Source organism: Canis lupus, chromosome 1, assembly GCF_003254725.2.
Source record: "Canis lupus dingo isolate Sandy chromosome 1, ASM325472v2, whole genome shotgun sequence".
NCBI classification, from domain to species: domain Eukaryota; kingdom Metazoa; phylum Chordata; class Mammalia; order Carnivora; family Canidae; genus Canis; species Canis lupus.
In genome coordinates, this window is record NC_064243.1 from 102,710,637 (window position 1) to 102,729,606 (window position 18,970).

Sequence of the window (18,970 nt, forward strand, 5' to 3'; positions counted from 1 at the left end):
TCCTGCACATGGGGCTTGCTGGTTGGGCCGGGGGTGACTGGCTGTCCTGGGGCAGGAACTGTTGTGTGGAGGCTGGGCCAGTGCCCAGTGAGCCATAGAGAGGAGGCAGGGGCTCCTGGTTCTGAGCACTATGCCAGTGTCCCTGTTAAGCAGGGCACCCTGGGAAGTAGAGAGATCCTTCTGGGGATGAGACTGGAGGTGGGGAAGCCAGGAGGTGGCTGTGAGAACTCAAGGGACCCAGATGCTGCACAGCATCTGCAAGACACTCGGATGAGCCCACAGACCCTCCATGCCCACCCTTGGAGCATCCTTGAGCTCAGACCAGCACAGCCATGCAGCATAGCCCTGCACACTGGCCCTGGATACTGGGGCTGTGGGGCCCTCCCAGCAGCCTGCTTTCCCCCTTTGCAGCTGCGGAACCAGAAGGAGGCCTCCCAGAGCAAGAGCCAGGAGCCCCAGGTGCCTTCCAGCAGCAAACACCGAAGGTAGTGGGTAGGTGCCTGGGTGGGTGGGTTGGAGTCCCCCAGGACTTGGACCCCAATACCCTCCCCCTCCCACCAGGAGCTCTGTGTGTCGTCTGAGCAGCCGAGAAAAGATCTCCCTTCAGGACCTGTCCAAGGAACGCCGGCCTGGGGGTACAGGGGGGCCGCCGATACAGGATGAGGATGAGGGAGAAGAAGGCCTCACAGGTGAGGGGCCAGGGTCTGGGTTTCTGAATCTAGGAAGAGAAAGCTGGAGCCTGGACTCCAGGGTCTGAGGGAGGAAGGAGGGGCTTGGGGCCTGGACTCCTGGGTCTGAGGGGGGAGGGGCTAGGGGGCCTGGATTTCTGAGTCAGAGGGAGGAGGGGCTGGGGCCTGGACTCCTGGTCTGAGGGAGGAGGGGCTGGTTCTGAGAGGCAGCTGGCATCTCCATTTTCTTACACCAAGCCACCCTTTCCAGAATCCAGAACTCTCAATGGAGTGTCTTCCCCGCCACCCTCTAGCCCTCAGAGCCCCAAGGTGAGTCTGGATGTTCTGGATGGTCATGCTGTTTTGGGAGGGGGAGTTGATACCATCAACTGTGCAACCCTCTTCTCAGGGCATGTAGGGTCAAGGTTAGTTTCTAGAGTCTCCAGAGCCATTGACTGTTTTTTTCTGGCTCCACCCTCCAGAGGTTGGTGGGAATTGTGGTTTTTGTGGTCCTTCTGGGGTAACACAGGAAGCCTCTGGAAGGATCTTTTCTCTATAGCCAAGACCTTGCTCTTCCACAGCCCTCAGAGGAGGCTCCCTTCGCCAGGCGCTTTGGCCTCCAGAAGATGGGGAGCTCTAGTACCCTGGGTCCCACAGACAGACGGGAGGCTGAGGGCACCCCTGGGGTGGGGCTACAGCGCTCAGCTTCCTCCTCTTGGCTGGAAGGGACCTCCATTCAGGTGAGTGGAGTGAGGGGCAGGGGACCGAGCCCTGCCTGTTCGAGGAGAATGTTCTCTCCGTTCTCTCTTTACACAGGCCAAGGAGCCCCGTCTTGCCAGAATCACGCCTACACCCTCCCGTAAGGTGCTGGAATCCTCTGCCCTGTGAGTGCCAAGGAAGGGCCTGGGCCTGTCGGGGTAGGGGCTGTATGATCCTGAGCAAGTCCCTTTGCTCTCTGGGATCTCTGCCCTTGGCTGCTCTTTGCCTCAGTTGTCCTCTGGTACATCAAGTAAAAGCTCAGAGTTAAGCTTCCAGGGTCACAGTGACATGACCTCCTGTTGTCTGTGTCTCTCACCCCATCCCTTTCTGACTCCTGCCCCAGGGCCTTTGCTCTGCAACTCCCCAGCTTGCTTCCACTCCCTGCTCAGGTCCTTGTGAGGCCCGCTCTGACCACCTGCTCATGCTACTGCAGTGTCTGCACACACATACTCTCCCACCTCCCACCCCTTCTGTTTCCTTGCTTCAAAGTACTTTGGCCTTCTGGCATGACATGATGAGGGTCTGAGATGACATATGAGGGTTTTTTATGCTTATTGTTTGTTCTGCCTCTTTTCTGTTCATGTTTGACTCATTGGGGCAGAGATGATTTTCATCTTTTGCTCACTGCTGTCTGTATCTCTAGCACCTGCCATGTAACTCAAGCTTAAGTAATAATATTTGCTGGATGAATGAATTCACACAGGTTTGAGATCTCCAGGCGTCCTCCTCTGGATCACTCCACTCCTCCCTCCAGGATTCCGGAGTCTGAATCCCCAGTGAAGCCAAATGTCCCTGTAGCCTCCATAGCGCCCCCAGCTGATTCCCAGGATAGGCGGAGGTGAAGAGGCAGGGGGTGGGAAGCCTCTTTCGCGCCCGCTGGGAAAACCTAGCTGGCCCAGGGCTGTGTCCCCAGGGTCTCGGGCTCCCTACGGGGTTTGTCCCAGGGTTGCTGTGAGTTGGAAGTCCTCTGACAGAACTTACCTTCCCTGAAGGGTGTCAGCGTGGGTGGGACAGGAACGGGCTGCAAAGGAACCCTCCCTGAAGTTGGGACCTTTCACTCAGGTCCTATCAGATGCCTGTGCGGGATGAGGAGTCTGAATCCCAGAGGAAAGCTCGCTCCCGCCTCATGCGCCAGTCTCGGAGGTCCACACAGGTGTGGGGGTGGGCTGGGGCACTGGGCTCCTGGGTCCTGGGAAAGGGGGTTGGGGGCCTGAATTCTTGTGGGTCCTGGGAAGGAGGGGCTGGGGACCAGGACTCCCTGGTCTAAGGGAGGAGGACCTGGGGGCCTGGACTTGGGACCTAAGGGGCTAGCCCTGAGCTCGAGGACCCCTGACTGCTCCCACTCTGCCAGGGTGTGACTCTGACTGACCTGAAGGAAGCCGAGAAGGTAGCAGGGAAGGCCCCAGAGCCAGAGAAGTCATGCCTGCAGAGCCTGGTGAGAGGGGTCAGATGAGCAGGTAGTGGGTGGTATAAGACCCCATGTCCTCTGACCATTCTGACCTCCTTGCCCCTGTCCCCTAGGACCCATCTCGTCGTCCCCGCATCCCTGGGGTGGAGAATTCTGAAGGCCCTGCCCGGAGAGGTGAGGTCTGGTGTCTGGGAGGTGGCTCCTGCCCGCTCCCCTCCCCATCTATCCTGCTGTGCTGTTTTCTTGGGGGGTCAGGCTAGGGACCCTGACAGGGCAGGGAGGGGCCCCTCCACAGGTTTCGGGGCTGATTCCTGCCCCTCCCCCCAGCAGAGGTGCCTGATGGGCAGGGTCAGGGACCACAGGCCGCCAGGGAGCACCGCAAATTCGGCAAGGAGTGGAGGGGGCCTGCAGAGGTGAGTGGGAAGGCCCAGGCGGGGTGAGCTGGGCTATGGGTGGGCCTTGACGGCAGGGTGGTGGGCCAGACTCCCCTCCCGGCATCAGGCTGAACCCCACCTCCGCCCGCAGGGGGAGGAGGCGGAGCCGGCCGACCGCAGCCCAGAGTCCAGGTACAGGGTGGGCAGGGAAGGGTTTGGGTTTGTCTGTAGGGCCGCAGGGAGCCCCATTGATGCCCTGCCCGCCTCCACCCAGCACTTCCGAGGGCGGCCCCTCACCTCGCAGGGTGCAGGACCCCGAGCCAGAATCGGAAGAGCCTGATGGAGGCTTCAGAAAGGTTCGCAGTCCCCTGCCCCAACTGTCAGCCTCTGTCCACCTGCCCTACCGCCCTTTCTCTGTGGCTTAGCCTGCCACCTCCCTGCACCCTGCTATTCAGTGGCCTCGCTGAGCTGTGTGGGACTGGCAGGCCTGACCCTGTCCCCCTCCTGCTGGTCCTTCAGCTGTACTCAGAGCTGCGCAGTGAGAATGAGAGGCTTCGTGAGGCTCTGACTGAGACTACGCTGCGCCTGGCACAGCTCAAGGTGGAGCTAGAGCGAGCCACGCAGGTGAGGTGCTGAGGTCTTGGAGGTGGGCAGGGTGGCGGGGTGGGGCTGAATGATGAGGGATGCCCAGGGGAGCAAGAGCAAGGGGGGATGGGGGAGGCGGGCTGCGGGGGCAGGGCTGGGACCCTTGGGATCAGGGCTGATGATGAGGGACCCAGCCCTCCAGGAGCCTGGACTGCTGTCCCTCTCCCATGCTGATTTCCCCCCTGGTCTTTGTGGTTGGGATGTCTGAGCCTTGTGCTTTCTCTGTTCTCACCAGAGGCAGGAGCGCTTTGCAGAGAGACCGGCCCTTCTGGAGCTGGAGAGATTCGTGAGTGGAGGCAGCTGGGGTGGGGGCCAGATGTGTCACCAGCCTTACAAACCCATGTGGGTCTGAAGGAGGGCACGGTGACCCCCTACCCTTCTCATCCTATTTTGACCGCTGGCCCTCCCTGAACCCCAGACCCTGGGCTTCACCTCTCCTATTTATTCCAGGAGCGCAGGGCCCTGGAGAGAAAGGCAGCTGAGCTTGAGGAGGAGCTAAAGGTGAGGAATTAGGGGGTGCTGTGCACAGTGGGTTCCACTGGCCCAGGGCCACCCTGCTGTGACCCATCCCATCCCACAGGCCCTGTCCGACCTCCGGGCTGACAACCAGAGGCTCAAGGATGAGAACGCAGCCCTGATCCGTGTTATCAGCAAACTCTCTAAGTGACTCTGGAGGAGAACCTTCCCTGTACCCGTATTTATACAGCTGCTTCTGCCACACGCATCCCTTCCCCTGTGTGAGCACGAGTGACAGGGCTCCCAGGGGGTCTCTGAGAAGCCATAGCCTCCCTTCTGGGCCTCCAGACTGAGGGGAGTACAGAGTCCCAGGAGCCAAGGGGGGCCCCCCTAAGGCCAGGATGGAGGCGAGAGGCCAAGCCAGGTAGGGGGACATTGGTGAGAGCACCCTGGGGCTGGAGGTGGGACCAGAGAGGAACCGAGGACCAGGAAGTGCCAGGACCAGTAGCCAGGGCCAGAGTGGCCACCGGAGGTCCCCCACTCACGTGTGATGCCACCCCAGTCACCCCTCCCGTTCCTGAACAGGGATCCGAGAATGTGCCAAGAGTCCCGCCAGCCTGGGCCATCTGTGTGCAATAGGGAGGGATGTCTCTATTTTTTGCTGCCCCCTTCTTGCCCACTGTCAGGGGCAGGGGGAGAAGATATTTTCGAGACAAAGCACAGGCACCACAAATAAAAGTCGTGAAGTTGCCACTCAGTGACTGTGTCCCCGACTGGAGGTGGGGCTGTGCTTCTGTGCTCATCTGCACTCCTCAGTGGCCACACTGTAGGCTCAGGTGGGTGGTGCTGAGGGGTGGGTAGGTGCGTGCTCACTGGGTGGGTCCAGGTTTCAGGATGAGTGGCTAGCTGGAGCTGTGGCCCCAAACCAGTGCTGACATGGTCTCCAGGTAGCCTAGTGCAGGGCAGGGTTTGTGTCAGGCTGGGAGCTGGTGTCTTACATCAGTGCTTTTGCAACAACTTTGAGCCAATTGGCAGCATTGAAAATTTGGGGTAATGCATATTAAAAACCTTAGAATTTTTGATTTTTCTGGAAAAATAGGAATGTGATAGTAGGAGTGGTTGAGTCCAGCATAATAACAGGTGGCTGGGGCTGAGGAGGAGGATGGGGCATTCTTTCATTCCTGGTCATGTTCTCCTTTCAGGCCCCGCCCTACCTGGTGGTGATAAGTAGTAAAGGGAATGGTAAAGATCTGATATGTTTGAGGAGAGGCCCTTGGCATGCTGCCATGAAAGGTGTCAGGTGGTGGTGGTGTGGAGAAACGGCAGGAGGCGCTGCAGCGGGAGCTGGGAGCCTGACCCTGGGTGTAGTCTGTACAGGCTGGTCAGAGTCAGCCCTGCTGGGGAAGCTGGCACAGGCTGATACTGGCAGGTGTCATGGAATGAGCCATGGAAGTGTTTAAGGGGAGAGTTTTCTGGATGATAAGAATAGCAGGGATGAGGTCCATAGGGCAGAGGGGTACCTGAAGTGTGGAGGCGCAGGGAGAAGCTTGTGAGGCCAGAGAGAGAGCGGGGATGAGGCTGGAGAGGTGACAGCCAGCTGTAAGGACTTGAATGGTGAGGTGGGTCCTGGGTCTTAACGGGTCCCTTTGGCTGCTGCATTGACAGCAGTCCAGGGAGGACAGTGCAGGACAGGAAGGGCGAGGCCAGCTGCCATCATCTCAGCAAGAAGTGATGGCAGCTCGCAATGGTGAGACTGAGATTCTGGGAATATTGGAGGGGACAGTAGCCTGCACGTCCTGACAGGCTGGACTGTGGTGCAGTAGGGCTTGGGCCTGCCTTCAAGCTTGGAGCCTAGACTTTAATTGGTGGGTCATGAGGAGGTCATGGGGAGGCAGGAGAGGTATGAGGGGGCACAGGGGGCTGAGTCAGAACTCCGGCCTGCCCATGGCGGGCTGATCTCATCTGATGGTGGAGAGCATCATGGGGTGGCTTACATAGATAGTAAAAGGGCCTTCTTCCTGTGGTCAGGTGGCATCCAGTCTGAGGGCAAGATCTAGAGAAACCAGTCCTGAACCAGCCTCGCTCCCTCTCTGGACAATGGGAAAAGGAGCTGGCTGTTCTCTAGCTGGGAAACTTCCTTTAGGCAGGCACCTGGCAGGAGAGGAATGGCTAGGAAGCCTGTGGCACATTCAGGGGGCAGCTACTTCTTTGTGGTTGGACTCCTGGCAGCTGGTAGGGGATGAGGGTAGGCTTTGCCAGGTAGAAAGTCACCGTTCCAGCCAGCAGAAAACATCAAAATCCCAGTGGTTGAGGGGGTTTGGGGGGGTTTGCATGGAGTTGGGGGAGGGGAGGAGATTGGGGCTCTGGGGGCCGTGGGGAGCCAGGGAAGGAGACTGGAATGGACTGGAAGACAGACTGCTGGCTGGGGGGTGGGGTGGGGTAGGGTGGTGGAAGCTGGAGATGGGGCCCTGGGGAGGAGAGGAGGATTTAGGGAAAGACACCAAAAAAGGTTGGGACATATAGACTCCTTTTCCTCCTGAGGCTCTAGCGGGGCGAGGGGCAGGTTCCTGGGCTCCCTGGTGGCCCAGTAGAGAAGGGACAGCAGTTGACAAGCCTGCTAAGAGGAGGCTCTGTATAGACTGAGGAAGCTGTTTATAGACTGGGCAGCGGATCACAATGCACAGGGCACCCGCATGCGGCTCTTCCTCCCACTCACGGCCAGTCCTCTCACTCAGGAGACTCTACAGAGACAGGGGAAACCGGAGCCGGAACACTTCCGCAGCTTCGCGAGGGGTCTACTTCCGTGGGCGGGAGCAGTCCGCAGAGTCCGTTCTCCTACAGGCTGCCTTGAAACATCCAGCAAAGTAGCCAGGGAGGTCAAATAACCTCTGTTTCCAGGTCACCTTCCACCTTCTTCTTTTGCTTCTCCATCACCGCCTCCAACTCTGACACTTTCTCTTTGTCCTGGAGGGCCGGGTGGAAATGAGAAGTCTGGCCTCTGCCCCGGGGCGCCCTCCCAGGCCCAGGCCCGGCTCACCTCCAGCAGTGCTCGCTGCACTGTGACCTGGCTGTACACGCGTGCCCCCTCCTCGGGGCTCACCGCCCGCAGCTCCTCCTTCTGCAGCGAGAAAAGCTGCGCGCCAGTCAGCACGCCCAGCGCCTCCACGGTCCTGCGGGATGTGGGGTGGGGGCGCATCAGGTCCCGAGCCAATTACATCACTGCTGCCTAACCGTCTGCCTAATCAGAGCCGCATTCTGGCGCTCCCGGGGAAGGCGCGGGAATCCCTCCCCCGCCCGCCCCCTCCCCGCCCCCCAGTGCGCCACGGGAGGAGGCGGGGTGTGTGCGCCCTGCTTTCTCACGAAGACTCCGCCTGGACACACGTGCCAGGCACTGCAACCAGGTAGACCCTCTCTGTAGGCCAGCCCGGGTCCCCCAGGTTCCAGTCAGACCACATCCACATCTCCCTGCCCGCCGGCACGCACCCCAAGCTGAATCCTTTGGCCTGCAGCCAGGTGCGGACCTCCGAGGTGTCCGAGTGCGGGCTGAGCTGCGGCTCCGGGGCGCGGGGACCCGGGGCTGCGCGGCTGGGGCCCGGGCGGCCCTGGGCTAAGCGCGCCTGCAGCTCCTCGTTGACAAACAGCATCTGGGAGAATTTCTCTGCAGGGGCGGAGGGAGGAGGGACCGGGAGGGAGCGCGGATTCAGGACGAACAGATCACCAGCGTCTCCAGCGTCTTCACGATGGCTGGGGAGTCCATTTACTCTCTTTGAGCCTTGGTTCCCCTGACTGGACAAGGACGGCTCCCTCAAGGGGCTGCCCCCACCACTCACCCTTCTCTCTGGGGTCCATGTTGAGGATATCACAACTGTCCCAGGGGGGCCGAGAGGAGCCCGGTCCTGGGGCTGGTGCTGCTGGTGGGGGAGGAGGAGCGTCATCCTCCTAGTAGGGGAGTCAGAGGAGCACCGGGGTTAGAGAGAGGATGGAGTCCCCGCCCCTCCCCCTTCCAGAGGTCAGTTCCTGAGCCCCCCACCCCCCTACCCCCTCTGTCAGTGCCCTTGCCCTTGGCACCTGACTCTCACCACCCTCCTTCCCTAAGACAGGAGTCTGTCCTGGCTCACCAGGCTGCAGGAGGCGCTTTGGCTGCAGCTTCCCCGAAGCCCTGGGTGGGGAGTCAGGATATTATAGGGAACATATCCTTCCTGTCCTTGCTGGTCTCGAACCTTCCACCACTTGCGCCTGTCATCCAGGACCTGAGGGAGGGAGGGAGAGGAGGGTTCACAGCCTGTGTCTGCAGCTAGGGCTGGGTCCCTGTAGCCCCTTGGCCCTCCACCCCTCTAACCTCCAACACATCCCGCTGCTTGACTGATAGCTCGCTGCTGTTGCGGGCCTGGAAGTCATAATTACACAGTACCCACTTCCCCTCCGGCTCCTGCTGGGGCTCAGCCTCTGGCTGTTGATGACTGTGGAGGAGAATGAGGGTTGGGGATAAGGAGGCAGCCGGGCTCACTGCTCTGGACAGTAGGGTACTGGTGTGAGCTGGAGTTAGAGCAAAGCAGGGGTCAAGGCAGGGGGGCCCAGGTTAATAATGTTAATAGAGACATGAAATCAGAATAACAACTTGAATGCATTTTGTTCCTTATGTACCTGGCACCATGCTTTAAGCACATGATAGGAGTACTAACATCACTTCCATCTTATAGATGAGAACATTTATAAGGCTCAGAGACAGAAAATCACTTGTTCCAGATCGTATAGCCAGAGGCAGCTATTTATTGAGCATCTACTGTATACTGGGCTCAGGCTTAGAAAACCCATAGTTACAGCATAAACAACAGTTAATGTATAGTTACCTTATATAGCATGTAGTAGGTGCCAGCCCCCATTCAAAGACTTACACATATTGGCTAATCTGATTTTTGCCACAACCCTTGGTATAACCATGAGTTTGGACTCCCGTCCCCACTCCTGTCCTTTCTTGATTCATTCCCGAATCTATTATTTTCTATTTTACAGGTGAGGAAGTGGAAGAACAGGGATATTACACGGCATGATGACGTAAAGTTCACAGAGCAAGAAAGAGGCATGGCCAGACTGAGACCCAGGCGGGCTGGCGCCAGAGACCATGTCCTGAGTAATCTGGTCTATGGTGCCCGGCGCTGGATGTGAACCTGAGCTCTACCATGGCAGCTCTTAACTGCTCGCCTGTAGAACCTCAGACTTCTAACTCTTCCAAGAGGGGATTATTATTATTCTCAATGTCTCTGCAAAGAACTGGAGGCTCAGAGAAGGGAAGTTAAAAGCTGGGGATGTCAAGCCCAAGAATCAGAAGCTTGGAGGGTGGGTTCTGCAAGACCAGGCAGCTGAAGGGAAGGGGAGCAAGATTTTGGCTCTGGTCCCCTGATAAGAGGGACCTCAGCCCGGATCAGGCCTACCTGTGCAAAGGAGAGGGGGGCTCTTCAGGGCCGCAGCGCCCCCTGTGTGGGGCTGGCAGCTCCCAGCATGCTGTCCCTGCTGAGACTCTCTTCCCGGGGCCCTCACCCAGACCCCCCTTCTGTTCCTCTAGCTTGGCTGCTTTGTTTTCCTCTTACCCCACGGAGCTTCCCTCACATCTGCCCTCAACTTGCTCAAGGACCCTAGTGTCCTGGTGTTTCCATGCCCCTTCTTCCCCAGGATCCCAAGAGTCAGTGCCCCCATTGCTTTTTGGAGTCATGAACTCAGGATTCCAGGTCTCAAGCCATCATTTCCCAAACCTTTAATCTCTGAAGGCTATCAGTATCACACTCAGCAGGAATTGAGATAGTTTGCTTTAGAGCCTTGGGATAGTAAGGGTCCAGCCCCCAGTCGTTACCTCTTTCAGGGTCCCAGAAATACTATCTCTTCCCAACTTTCCCAGAAACTTGTCCCTTGGCTCTTGAAGGCTCAGTAAGTCCCCAAAGTACCACCTAGAGTTACCTAGGTGGTAACTCAGTCCCCAAAGTACCACCTAGAGTTACCTAGGTGGTTTTGAGCTCTACCTCAAAACCTAAATGCCCAAGCCCCCAGTCTCTTCCCTCTAACTTCTGGGGCTCTGTCCTCTTAAAGACCCACACAGGGAGCTTTCCTGGCCATGGGAACTCAAACTGCCTTCTCCCAGCCTCTCAGACTTTACCCACTCCCAGCCCCTTCCTCCCTCAGACCCCCAAGTCTGGGTCCTGCCCCCTCCCCCCTCCCCCCTCCCCCCTCTCCCAGCCCCCAGCCCTCACTGGTCACCACCTCACCCACCTGGGAAGAGCCGGGAAGCCAGAAGGAAAGACAGAAAAAAGGAGTGGAGTCAGCGCCAGGAGCCCCCAGGACGCATCCCCTCCTCGACCCCACCTGTCCCACCTGGGGCCCCGACACTCACCCATTGACAGCGACCTGGGGGGCACTTTGCTGCAGGAGATGAGAGCAGCAGCAGCTCAGGCAGGGCCAGACTTCCTGGTCCCAGCCCCACTGTGTTACCTGGGGGAGGAGTTTGTTCCTCCCGGGGAAGAGAAGCTCTAGCCTCACCTGCTGGCGTTGCCGCTCATGCTGTAGCTGTTTCTCTACCGGGTCCTCCCAGGCGCGGCCGTGTGGGTCGGTGGCAGGGGGCTCCCAGCCGCTGGAGAACTCAGGGCTGTATGGAGGTCCCTCCTTGGGGGACAGCTCCAGTCTGCAGCCGAGGGGCCGAGGGCTCAGGGATGCCAGTCTGCCCCAGGCCCCAGTACCACCTTCACTTCCCCAGCCCCTAGGCTAGGTGCTTCTGGCCTCTCTGCTTTTTGCCAAGCCCCTCTAAGTTCCACCCTGACATCAACTATATTTGTAAATATACTGATTTTGCTCTAATGCTGTGTCCAGCCTCTGAATCACCTCTGATTTTTCCACACCCATCCTGCCTCCTTCTGCTAAGTCTGGCTCTGCTCATATCCCTGGAGGCTCGCAGCCTGCAAGCGTATCTCCACCCCCTTCCCCAATCCACAGCCAGTCTTTTCCTAGGCTGCACCCCCTTTTCTAAGGCCAGCCTTTCTTTCCAGTCTGAAACCTCTCCTCCACACCGTCTACTCGTCTCTCCAGTGGCATCCTAGCAGTCACCCTAGCTTCTTCAATTGCTTGGGGTTGTACCCTCTAGCTAAGCCCAGTGGCTACCCTTCCCTGCCTGCCAGCCCCTCACCCCGGGCGGGTCCATGAGTCCCCCAGCGAGGTCCAGAGGGCATTTTCACGGGGGGTGAGGTTGTCCCGCAGCAGTGCCACCGCCTCAGACGTCAGGTGCGGCCGCTGCACGTCACTTGCAAATCGGGGGCCGCCCGATGTGTCCACAATCTGCCAGGGGTGCAGGAGTGGACACCCCATCAAGCCCCCCAAGGTCAAACCTCAATTCCTCCTACTGCAGGGGCCACCGGAGGGCTGAGGGAGGGGTGGCTCACCAATTGCAGAGGTCCGAACAGGAAATGCAGCAGCTCTGGGGAGGAAGGGTTGGCGATGTTTCCACGCAGTCTGGCCTGTGGAGCCGGGGAGGTGCTGGCCTTACTGAGTGCATGGAAGACGGGTCAGGCTTGCTACGCCCCCGCCCCACGCTGGCCGCACCCCACGCATTCTCACCAGCAGGCTGAAGGCGTACTTGATTTTCTGAAGCACGTCAGTGTACTCGGCCTCTGAAGGCGGCTTGGCCCGCAGGGTCAGGAGACCCTCTGCAGGTAAGGGACGCAGGTGCAGTGTTGGGGACACAGAGACAGCGCCAGTCAGACAGACAGAGGCCCAGTGAGGTCCCCAGGGATGGGGAGTCAGAGCTGGCAAGGGGGTGTGTGGGGGGACCCTAGGGAGAGCGAGGATATTTGGGAGGGACTGGATGTTCAGGATCCCCCTGGGGAGCCTCTCACCCCCAGCTGCCCGGCGCCGGGTCCTGCGGCCACGCTCCCGGTGCTCCAGCACCCGGGCTGCCTCTGCTGACTTCTGCAGCTTCGAGACGAAACTCTCCACATCGTCGAACACGTGGTTCAGGATGTCCTGGGGGTCAGGGCGAGGGACAGCGTGGGGGACAGTGTGGGGGACAGTGTGGGGGACGGAGCCGGAGGACAGAACCGGAGGACAGAGCACGGGTCAGAGCAGGGGGACTCAGGGATGTGGAGTCCTGGCCCCGCATCACCCCCAAAACCCGCAGCCAAGGGCCCTGATATCCTCCCAGGCCAGGCCGTTCCCTCTGCTGCGGGCCGGGTCCTCATATTCCAGTCACCGCCAGCCACACCCCCAGAAGTCTGACACTCCCACACCCCATCAGGCCCCACCCCCTGAAGCTGGGACTCCCCACCGCCGGCCCCGCCTCCATGCCTTGGCCCCGCCCCCTCACCACGTCCCGCTCCGCCTGCAGACTGGCCAGGTCCGGCCCCCGGGGGCCCAGGTCCGGGGAGGCTGGGTTGGCGTTCCCTGAGGTTCCTTCCTGCCCGGGTCTCTGGGGCTCCTCCACCTCGGGGATGGGCCCCGCCCGAGGTCGCCCCCGGCCCGCCTCCCCTATGCTGATGACGGCGCGGACCGAAGGGCTGCGCTGCAGCGGAGGGGTCTCGGCCGCCGGTGAGGGGTGGCGCTGCAACTCCTCTTGCGTGGCCCTGTGGTGGGACAAAGGGAGACAGCTTGAGTCCACGGGGGACAGGGCAGGGGATAAAGTCGGTCTTAAAACGGAGACACTGCGGCCCAGCGGAATCAGACCCAGGGGAGGAAAAAACCGGAGATATGGGGAAGGGGAACACCTCTCCAGAGGGAAACTGAGGCCCGAAGGAGGAGAAACCGAGGACCAGAATTAGGAAAAGTGGTCTTGGAGATCGGGTGCAGATGTCTGGGGGTACGGCAGGACTCGAACCAGGCTGTTTGGCGGGCTTCAAAACTTGTGCTGTTCTAGGGTAGGGGCATCAGCTCACTGTCCGAAGGAGAGGGGACGGAGGCCCAGAGAGGGGAGGCTGGCCTCCCAGACACCCCACCCAGCCTCTCTTCTCCCCTGCTTCCAGCCCAGCGCCCTTACCTGAGCGCTGCGGGCCTGCGCTCCCCGCGGCCAGACCGGTAGTCGTGCAGAGCCCCCTGGACGTCTTCTCGGATCAGCTCCGCCTGCCAATCATGCCATCAGGCCAGGCCCCCACTCCCCACCTACCTCTGGCCACGGTCCCCCCAAGGATCGATTTCTGGGCTGGGCGCCAGAACCCCTCCAGCCAGCGCTCAGGCTCACGGTGCCCATGCACCGCCACTCTCTGAACTCACACCCTCACCCTACTTCTGCCCCTGCCCTGGGCCTCGACCATGCCCAGAGGCCGGGTCCTGATGTGGCCTTGCCCCTAGACCATACTCGCCTCTGGTTGTGGCTGCTCCCAGACCCTCTGCCCCATGTGCTGTTACGTCCCGCCCGGGACCTTAGTCTCGCCCTCCACCAGGTCAGTCCTGACCTCAAAACCCCTTTCCCTTCCCGAACTTCTCTCCAGGCCCCGCCTCCTCCGGTGACCAGACCCGCCTCTGCCCCAGGCCCCGCCCCCATCCCCAGAGGCCCCGCCTAGCTCTAGCTTCGCTCCGGGAACCCACAGGGTCTCAGCCCTGTCCCCGGTGGCTCCCCTGACCAGGCCCGCTCACCCCCAGACGCAAGCCCTGGAAGAAGTGCACATCCGGCTGCGTGCGCTCAGGCTCCTGGCACACGAGCAGCAGCAGCGAGCGGCTCCGGCCTGGCAGCATCACCACGTCGCAGCGCACGATGGCCCCCAGCGGGTACGACTCCAACTCCTCCTGCAGGGTGGGATGGCGGGTAAACTGAGGCCTGGAACCAGTGGTACTAAAATGGTGACAGCAGTGACAGCTTGTACGCTGGCACTGCACAGGCAACCCTGCGAGGTTAGGGGGTTAACACCCCTGTTTAATAGGGGAGACTAATAATACTCAAAATGGGGGTGGAGATCTCTTGCCAAAGTTCCCAAAGGAAGGACATGCAGAGGCCAATATTCACACTTAGACGTCCGGAGGGTCAAGCTCTCCATGCCCCTGCTCGCTCAGGCCAACTGCGCTTTCCACCCACGTGTCCCCTGGCACCTTGGAGATGGGGTCAAGCAGCGTGACGTGGTCCGGAGACACGCGCAGCAGCATCTCTTGGGCCCAGACGCGGCCCTGATTGTCCATGACGGCCAGCTTCCGGGAGGCATCCTCCACAGTGTGCACGCCATCCTCTTCACCCAGGCAGAATGTCACCAGGTGCTGGCACGGCGGTGCCGAGAAAGCAGTGAGTCCCAGATTAATGTCAGCTGGGCTCAGCATCCCCTGGCATCAGCCTTCCAGCCCGAGACTAAACACACCTCCTTGGGAAAGCCTTCCTTATCACCTGCTCCACTTATGGGGCACCTGCTCCACCTATGGGGCCCCTGAGTTTCCTTTGTTTTGCTTTCATCGGAGTGACTAGCACTGGGACCTGTCCTCCCAGCACGACTGGAGGCTCCTTGAAGGCATTGGTTATATCTAGTCCCTTCTAAGCACCTCTGCCTCCATTAGAGCACCTGGCACCCTTTGACCTGTACTCGTACGAGGATATGTAACATTGTCCCCATGGCCTGACTGTCCAGCACAAGAGCTGGTCTGGAGGAAAACTTGGATTCAAGTGGAGTTGACTTCTACTCAATACCCACTTCTGAGCAAAGGCAGAAACCCATCTTGCATATGACCAAACTCAGTTTCCTAGCTTCTTTCTGCTTGGAGACCCAACTGCTTTCAACACTTCCATCTTCCCAGGCCTGCCTGCCTTTCCTCCCACAAGACTCCCTGTGGCCACGCAGACCCCAACTCACATTGACTAGATACTGCGAAACATCTGCCATAACCACAGTGGAATAACGTTTCCTCTGCTCTGTGGGGGAGAAGGAGAATAATCCAGAAGACTCAGCCCCTACTGCCTCAGACCCAGGAGTCAGACCCCAGCCCCTCCTCCCTCAGACTTAGGAATCCGGACCATGGTTCCCCCTTGTCCTGGGACCTCCCCTCTCAGACCCAAGAGTCCAGGCCCCCAGCCCTTCCTCTCTCAGACCCTGGGGTGCAGGCCCTCAGCCCCCTCCTCCCTCAGACCCAGTTTCAGCCTGGAGTTCTCTTGCTCTGAAACTCACCATAGATTGACTTGGCACTTGGTTTGGGGGCAGCCTCTGGGCTGGATAAGGAAAAAAGAATGAAAGAGACCTTGGGAATTGGGAGATCATGGGGATCTTGAGTGCCAAGCAGAGCAGCAAAGACTTCATCGTAAGGGCAGTGGGGAACCATGGAGGGTTCTGAGCAGAGGAGGGCCGGTCCAGAGCTGGATTTTCACACAGGTAACTCTGGTACCGGGTGGTGGTAGAGTGTGTGGTTCCAGTATTGGGAGCCCCTCCGCCCACAGACCTGGCTTGGCATCCTCTGTCAATACTGTCTTGCCATAAGACCCTGGGGAGGAGACTGAATATCTCCCGCCTTGGTTTCCTTTTCTCTGAGATAGGGGTTAATTATCCAATAGCCTCCATCTGGTAGAGCTGTTGGTGGATTCATGGAGAGTTGAGAGGGTTCACAGCCTCAATAACTTAACTGTCAGTGCTACGATGCAAAGGGTAGCACACAGTAGGTACTCAGTAAATGGGGTTTTTTACAACAGCATTAGTATTTGGTGTAGACAGAGACTTATCTCCCCCTCCTACTCCCATGGGCCAGGCTCTTCCCAGCCAAATCCTTCTCCATCTCCTGCTCCTGGCCTCTCCTTCTAAGTCAACTTCTCCAAGAATTCCACAGAAATGATGGAAATTCAGAGCTCAGGTAGGATCAGGGATGAGGGACAAGAAATACTTTGAATCAAATCTCTGCTCCTCATCCTTCTCCTGCCAGTCAGATCTCCACACAGTTTGATTACTGCTGTGCTGGGGAACTTACATGCAGCTATTCACAGGGGCCTCTGTTTGGGCTTCTCCTTGCTCACCCCAGGAGACTTGAACTTTATTAGAAACAGCCCAGAGGCACCTGGGTGGTGCAGCTGGTTAAGCATAGGACTCCTGGTTTTGGTTCAGGTCATGATCTCAGGGTCATGAGATCGAGCCCCACATAGGGCTCCAGGCTCAGTGTGGAGTCTGCTTAAAATACTCTCTCCCTCTGCCTCTTTCCCCCGTGCTCTTGCTTTTTCTCTCTGAGATTGATAAATCTTAAAAAAAATAAAGCAGCCCAGATTTGCCTGCAAAGAGTCAATATTTAATAACACGCTAACAGCCGCAGTGGCAGTTCCTGTGAGTGGAGTACCTGCTGTGAGTCAGATAAGCCTTGTACCTTCATTAACCTGTCAGGCTCTCATATTGTCCCTCTTTTTTTTTTTTATTTTTTTTTTATTGTCCCTCTTTCACAGAGGAGGGGCTCAGGCTCAGGTTGTTGGTTAGAGTCACACCACCCTGAGTGTTAGTGTCTGGGTTTGGACCCAGGTGTCTTGCACTGGAGCAGTAGCTCCAGCATAGACCGGCAGGGAAGGAGCAGCTCAGGCTTCCTTCTCAGTGTCCAGACCTGGGCTGCTGTAAATGTCAGTTGTGGGTGCAGGGACGAGGCTGGCAGAGGTGACAGGGCAGCCTGGGGGGGGAGGGGACAAGGGACACTTACCCGGTGCTAGTGCTCATGGTGTGGAGAATGGGAGCTCCTGCCACCTGGAGGTGCCCTGGAAACCATCAAAGAGGTGAGGGACTGACCTGGCCTGAGGTATCTGTGATTTTGGCCCCTGCTCCTCCTCCCTCTGACCAGGAGTCCAGACCCCAGCCCTTTCCTCCCTCAGACCTAGGAATCCAGGCCCCCAGCCCCTCCTCCCTCTGACCAGTAGTCCAGACCCCCAGCCCCTTCTCCCTCAGACTGTGGAGTCCAGGCCCCTAGCCCCTCCTCCCTCAGACCTAGGAGTCCAGACCCCAGCCCCTCCTCCCTCAGACCCAGGAGTCTGGCCCCCCAGCCCCTCTTCCCTCACCTAGTATGCTGCCCCCCCAAATCTCTCAGGGATCAATGCATTTGACTCCCTAATCTATGTGTACCCCACTTTGCTTCCTCTCTCCAGTGATCCTGTGTCCCAGCCTCATCTCCTCTAGGGCCCAGGAATTCAGGCTCAGAGCTTCTGGACCCAAAGACTCCAAGTCCCCTCAGAGAGTCATTCATCCAATTCCTCAGACACTGTGACCTCAGTATGGGGCCAATCTCCCAGCCCTTACCTCTTCAGGACTCAAGGGTTTATGTCTGCCAGCCTTCCTGGTGTCTGGACCCCAGAGTCCTGGCCGCCTGCTCCTTGGGACTCCGGACCTCCAGCCCCTCCTGGCTAGCCCCTTCCTCACCTGCCACCGTCAGGCTCTGTCTGGTGGCGGTGGCACGGAGAGGCCCAGCTCTCTGCTGTCCCCTGAGTCCAGAATGCGGAATGCCGGCCCCTCCTTCCTGCTCCCTCCAGGCCACCCCGCCTCTGCCTCCGCATACCTGAGCACTCACCTGGCACAGCCCAGCAGCGGTGGCCCTGGGCGGGGCTGGCACAGACATCCGGGCTGGGGTGCGGGGGAGCCACAAACTGTGACTGTCTCTGTCATAACAACATCAGCTCAAGGACAAGTAATCTGATGTCACACTTGTTCTCAGCGCCGACAGCTCTGCCTCAGATACCCTCTTCCTTTTTTTTTTTTTTTTTTAACTGCTGAGCCACCCGGGCTGCCCAACTCTGATTTCTTTTTTTTTAATAATAAATTTATTTTTTATTAGTGTTCAATTTGCCAACATACAGAATAACACCCAGTGCTCATCCCATCAAGTGCCCCCCTCAGTGCCCGTCACCCATTCACCCCCACCCCCCCCTCCCCTTCCACCACCCCTAGTTCGTTTCCCAGAGTTAGGAGTCTTCATGTTCTGTCTCCCTTTCTCAAAGAGTTAAAAATAGACCTGCCCTACGACCCAGCAATTGCACTGTTGGGGATTTACCCCAAAGATACAGAAGCAATGAAACGCTGGGACACCTGCACCCCGATGTTTATATCAAATACCCTCTTCCAAGTGGACTTATGCCTCTTCCAAGGACTTAAACCTCTGGTCAGAGGTTTGACTTGTACCTGTTTGCCGTTTAAGAGGCAGTGGTCAATGTGGAAAGGGTAGGATTTGATCCCCCAGGCCTGCCTTTCTGTCTCCGGGGCCAGGGTCTGTCCCTCCCTGTGCACACCTCCCATCCGTTGTTCCTGCCTCTACCCCTGCCCTTGCCTCTTCCTCTGGAAATTCCCCCCAGTAAACCCCTCTGATGATGGAGCCCCACACAGCTCCAAGCACTTCTCACATGTTAACGAGCTCCTCAGGCTTGGCATCTTCTTTCGAGAACTTCCCCTGTGCCCTGGTCCTTGCTGACCACATTATACATGCCATTTCTTCCCGAAACCCAGCCAGGTGAGTGTTGGGGGTCTCTGTTTGACAGATGAAGAAACTGAGCCCCATGGGGGTGAAGAGATTTGCCTGAGGTTACGGTTGCAGGGAGGGAGTGGATGAGCACAGCCCACAGACCCCAAGCTCGGCCTTGACCTGAGAGAGCCAGAGGAGGGGTGGACATGCCCCTTTCAGCCTTTCGCTTTATCGATGATCTCCATCTGCTTCCTGGCCTCATCTGCTCATACCTGAACCTGTAGAGCCTCCTAGCTGGCCCCTGCTCCCTT

The 18,970-nt window shown here is 58.6% G+C and overlaps 2 protein-coding genes across 15 annotated transcripts in view; one reads left to right on the plus strand and one right to left on the minus strand.

The window, feature by feature from the left end:
- PPP1R12C (protein phosphatase 1 regulatory subunit 12C) overlaps window positions 1-11,153 on the plus strand; it is a 26,879-nt gene extending 15,726 nt beyond the window's left edge. Inside the window, exons 7-22 of one of the 7 annotated variants that reach the window (XM_025423926.3) lie at window positions 412-485; window positions 562-689; window positions 940-998; window positions 1,250-1,408; window positions 1,485-1,552; window positions 2,131-2,265; window positions 2,490-2,580; window positions 2,779-2,862; window positions 2,949-3,009; window positions 3,163-3,248; window positions 3,361-3,401; window positions 3,484-3,565; window positions 3,729-3,833; window positions 4,090-4,140; window positions 4,305-4,355; window positions 9,324-11,153. In XM_025423926.3, the coding sequence (XP_025279711.1) occupies window positions 412-485; window positions 562-689; window positions 940-998; window positions 1,250-1,408; window positions 1,485-1,552; window positions 2,131-2,265; window positions 2,490-2,580; window positions 2,779-2,862; window positions 2,949-3,009; window positions 3,163-3,248; window positions 3,361-3,401; window positions 3,484-3,565; window positions 3,729-3,833; window positions 4,090-4,140; window positions 4,305-4,355; window positions 9,324-9,476 (1,428 nt within the window). In that variant the 3' untranslated portion in view covers window positions 9,477-11,153. Of the gene's footprint in view, window positions 1-411; window positions 486-561; window positions 690-939; window positions 999-1,249; window positions 1,409-1,484; window positions 1,553-2,130; window positions 2,266-2,489; window positions 2,581-2,778; window positions 2,863-2,948; window positions 3,010-3,162; window positions 3,249-3,360; window positions 3,402-3,483; window positions 3,566-3,728; window positions 3,834-4,089; window positions 4,141-4,304; window positions 4,356-4,434; window positions 5,068-9,323 lie in introns of those variants that run through there. The other 6 variants (XM_025423927.3, XM_025423928.3, XM_025423929.3 and 3 more) reach the window with 6 other exon arrangements.
- EPS8L1 (EPS8 like 1) lies at window positions 6,946-17,887 on the minus strand. 8 transcript variants are annotated; one of them, XM_049103907.1, is made up of 20 exons: window positions 17,333-17,490; window positions 16,917-16,971; window positions 15,422-15,462; window positions 15,110-15,168; window positions 14,364-14,525; window positions 13,914-14,063; window positions 13,318-13,400; window positions 12,652-12,907; window positions 12,185-12,311; window positions 11,907-11,995; window positions 11,732-11,806; window positions 11,479-11,627; window positions 10,839-10,980; window positions 10,693-10,721; window positions 8,650-8,770; window positions 8,429-8,560; window positions 8,141-8,249; window positions 7,794-7,968; window positions 7,348-7,480; window positions 6,946-7,274 (listed from the first exon to the last, which is right to left on the minus strand). In XM_049103907.1, exons 1-20 carry the CDS (start codon window positions 17,451-17,453, stop codon window positions 7,188-7,190), a joined length of 2,295 nt encoding a protein of 764 aa, XP_048959864.1. In that variant the 5' UTR covers window positions 17,454-17,490; the 3' UTR covers window positions 6,946-7,187. The 8 variants fall into 8 exon arrangements, with proteins under 8 accessions (XP_048959864.1, XP_048959940.1, XP_035568591.1 ...); XM_049103983.1 differs by lacking the exon at window positions 17,333-17,490 and adding an exon at window positions 17,775-17,887 and having other exon boundaries at window positions 10,693-10,980; XM_035712698.2 differs by lacking the exon at window positions 17,333-17,490 and adding an exon at window positions 17,507-17,765 and having other exon boundaries at window positions 10,693-10,980.
- Window positions 17,888-18,970: the final 1,083 nt, after the last annotated feature.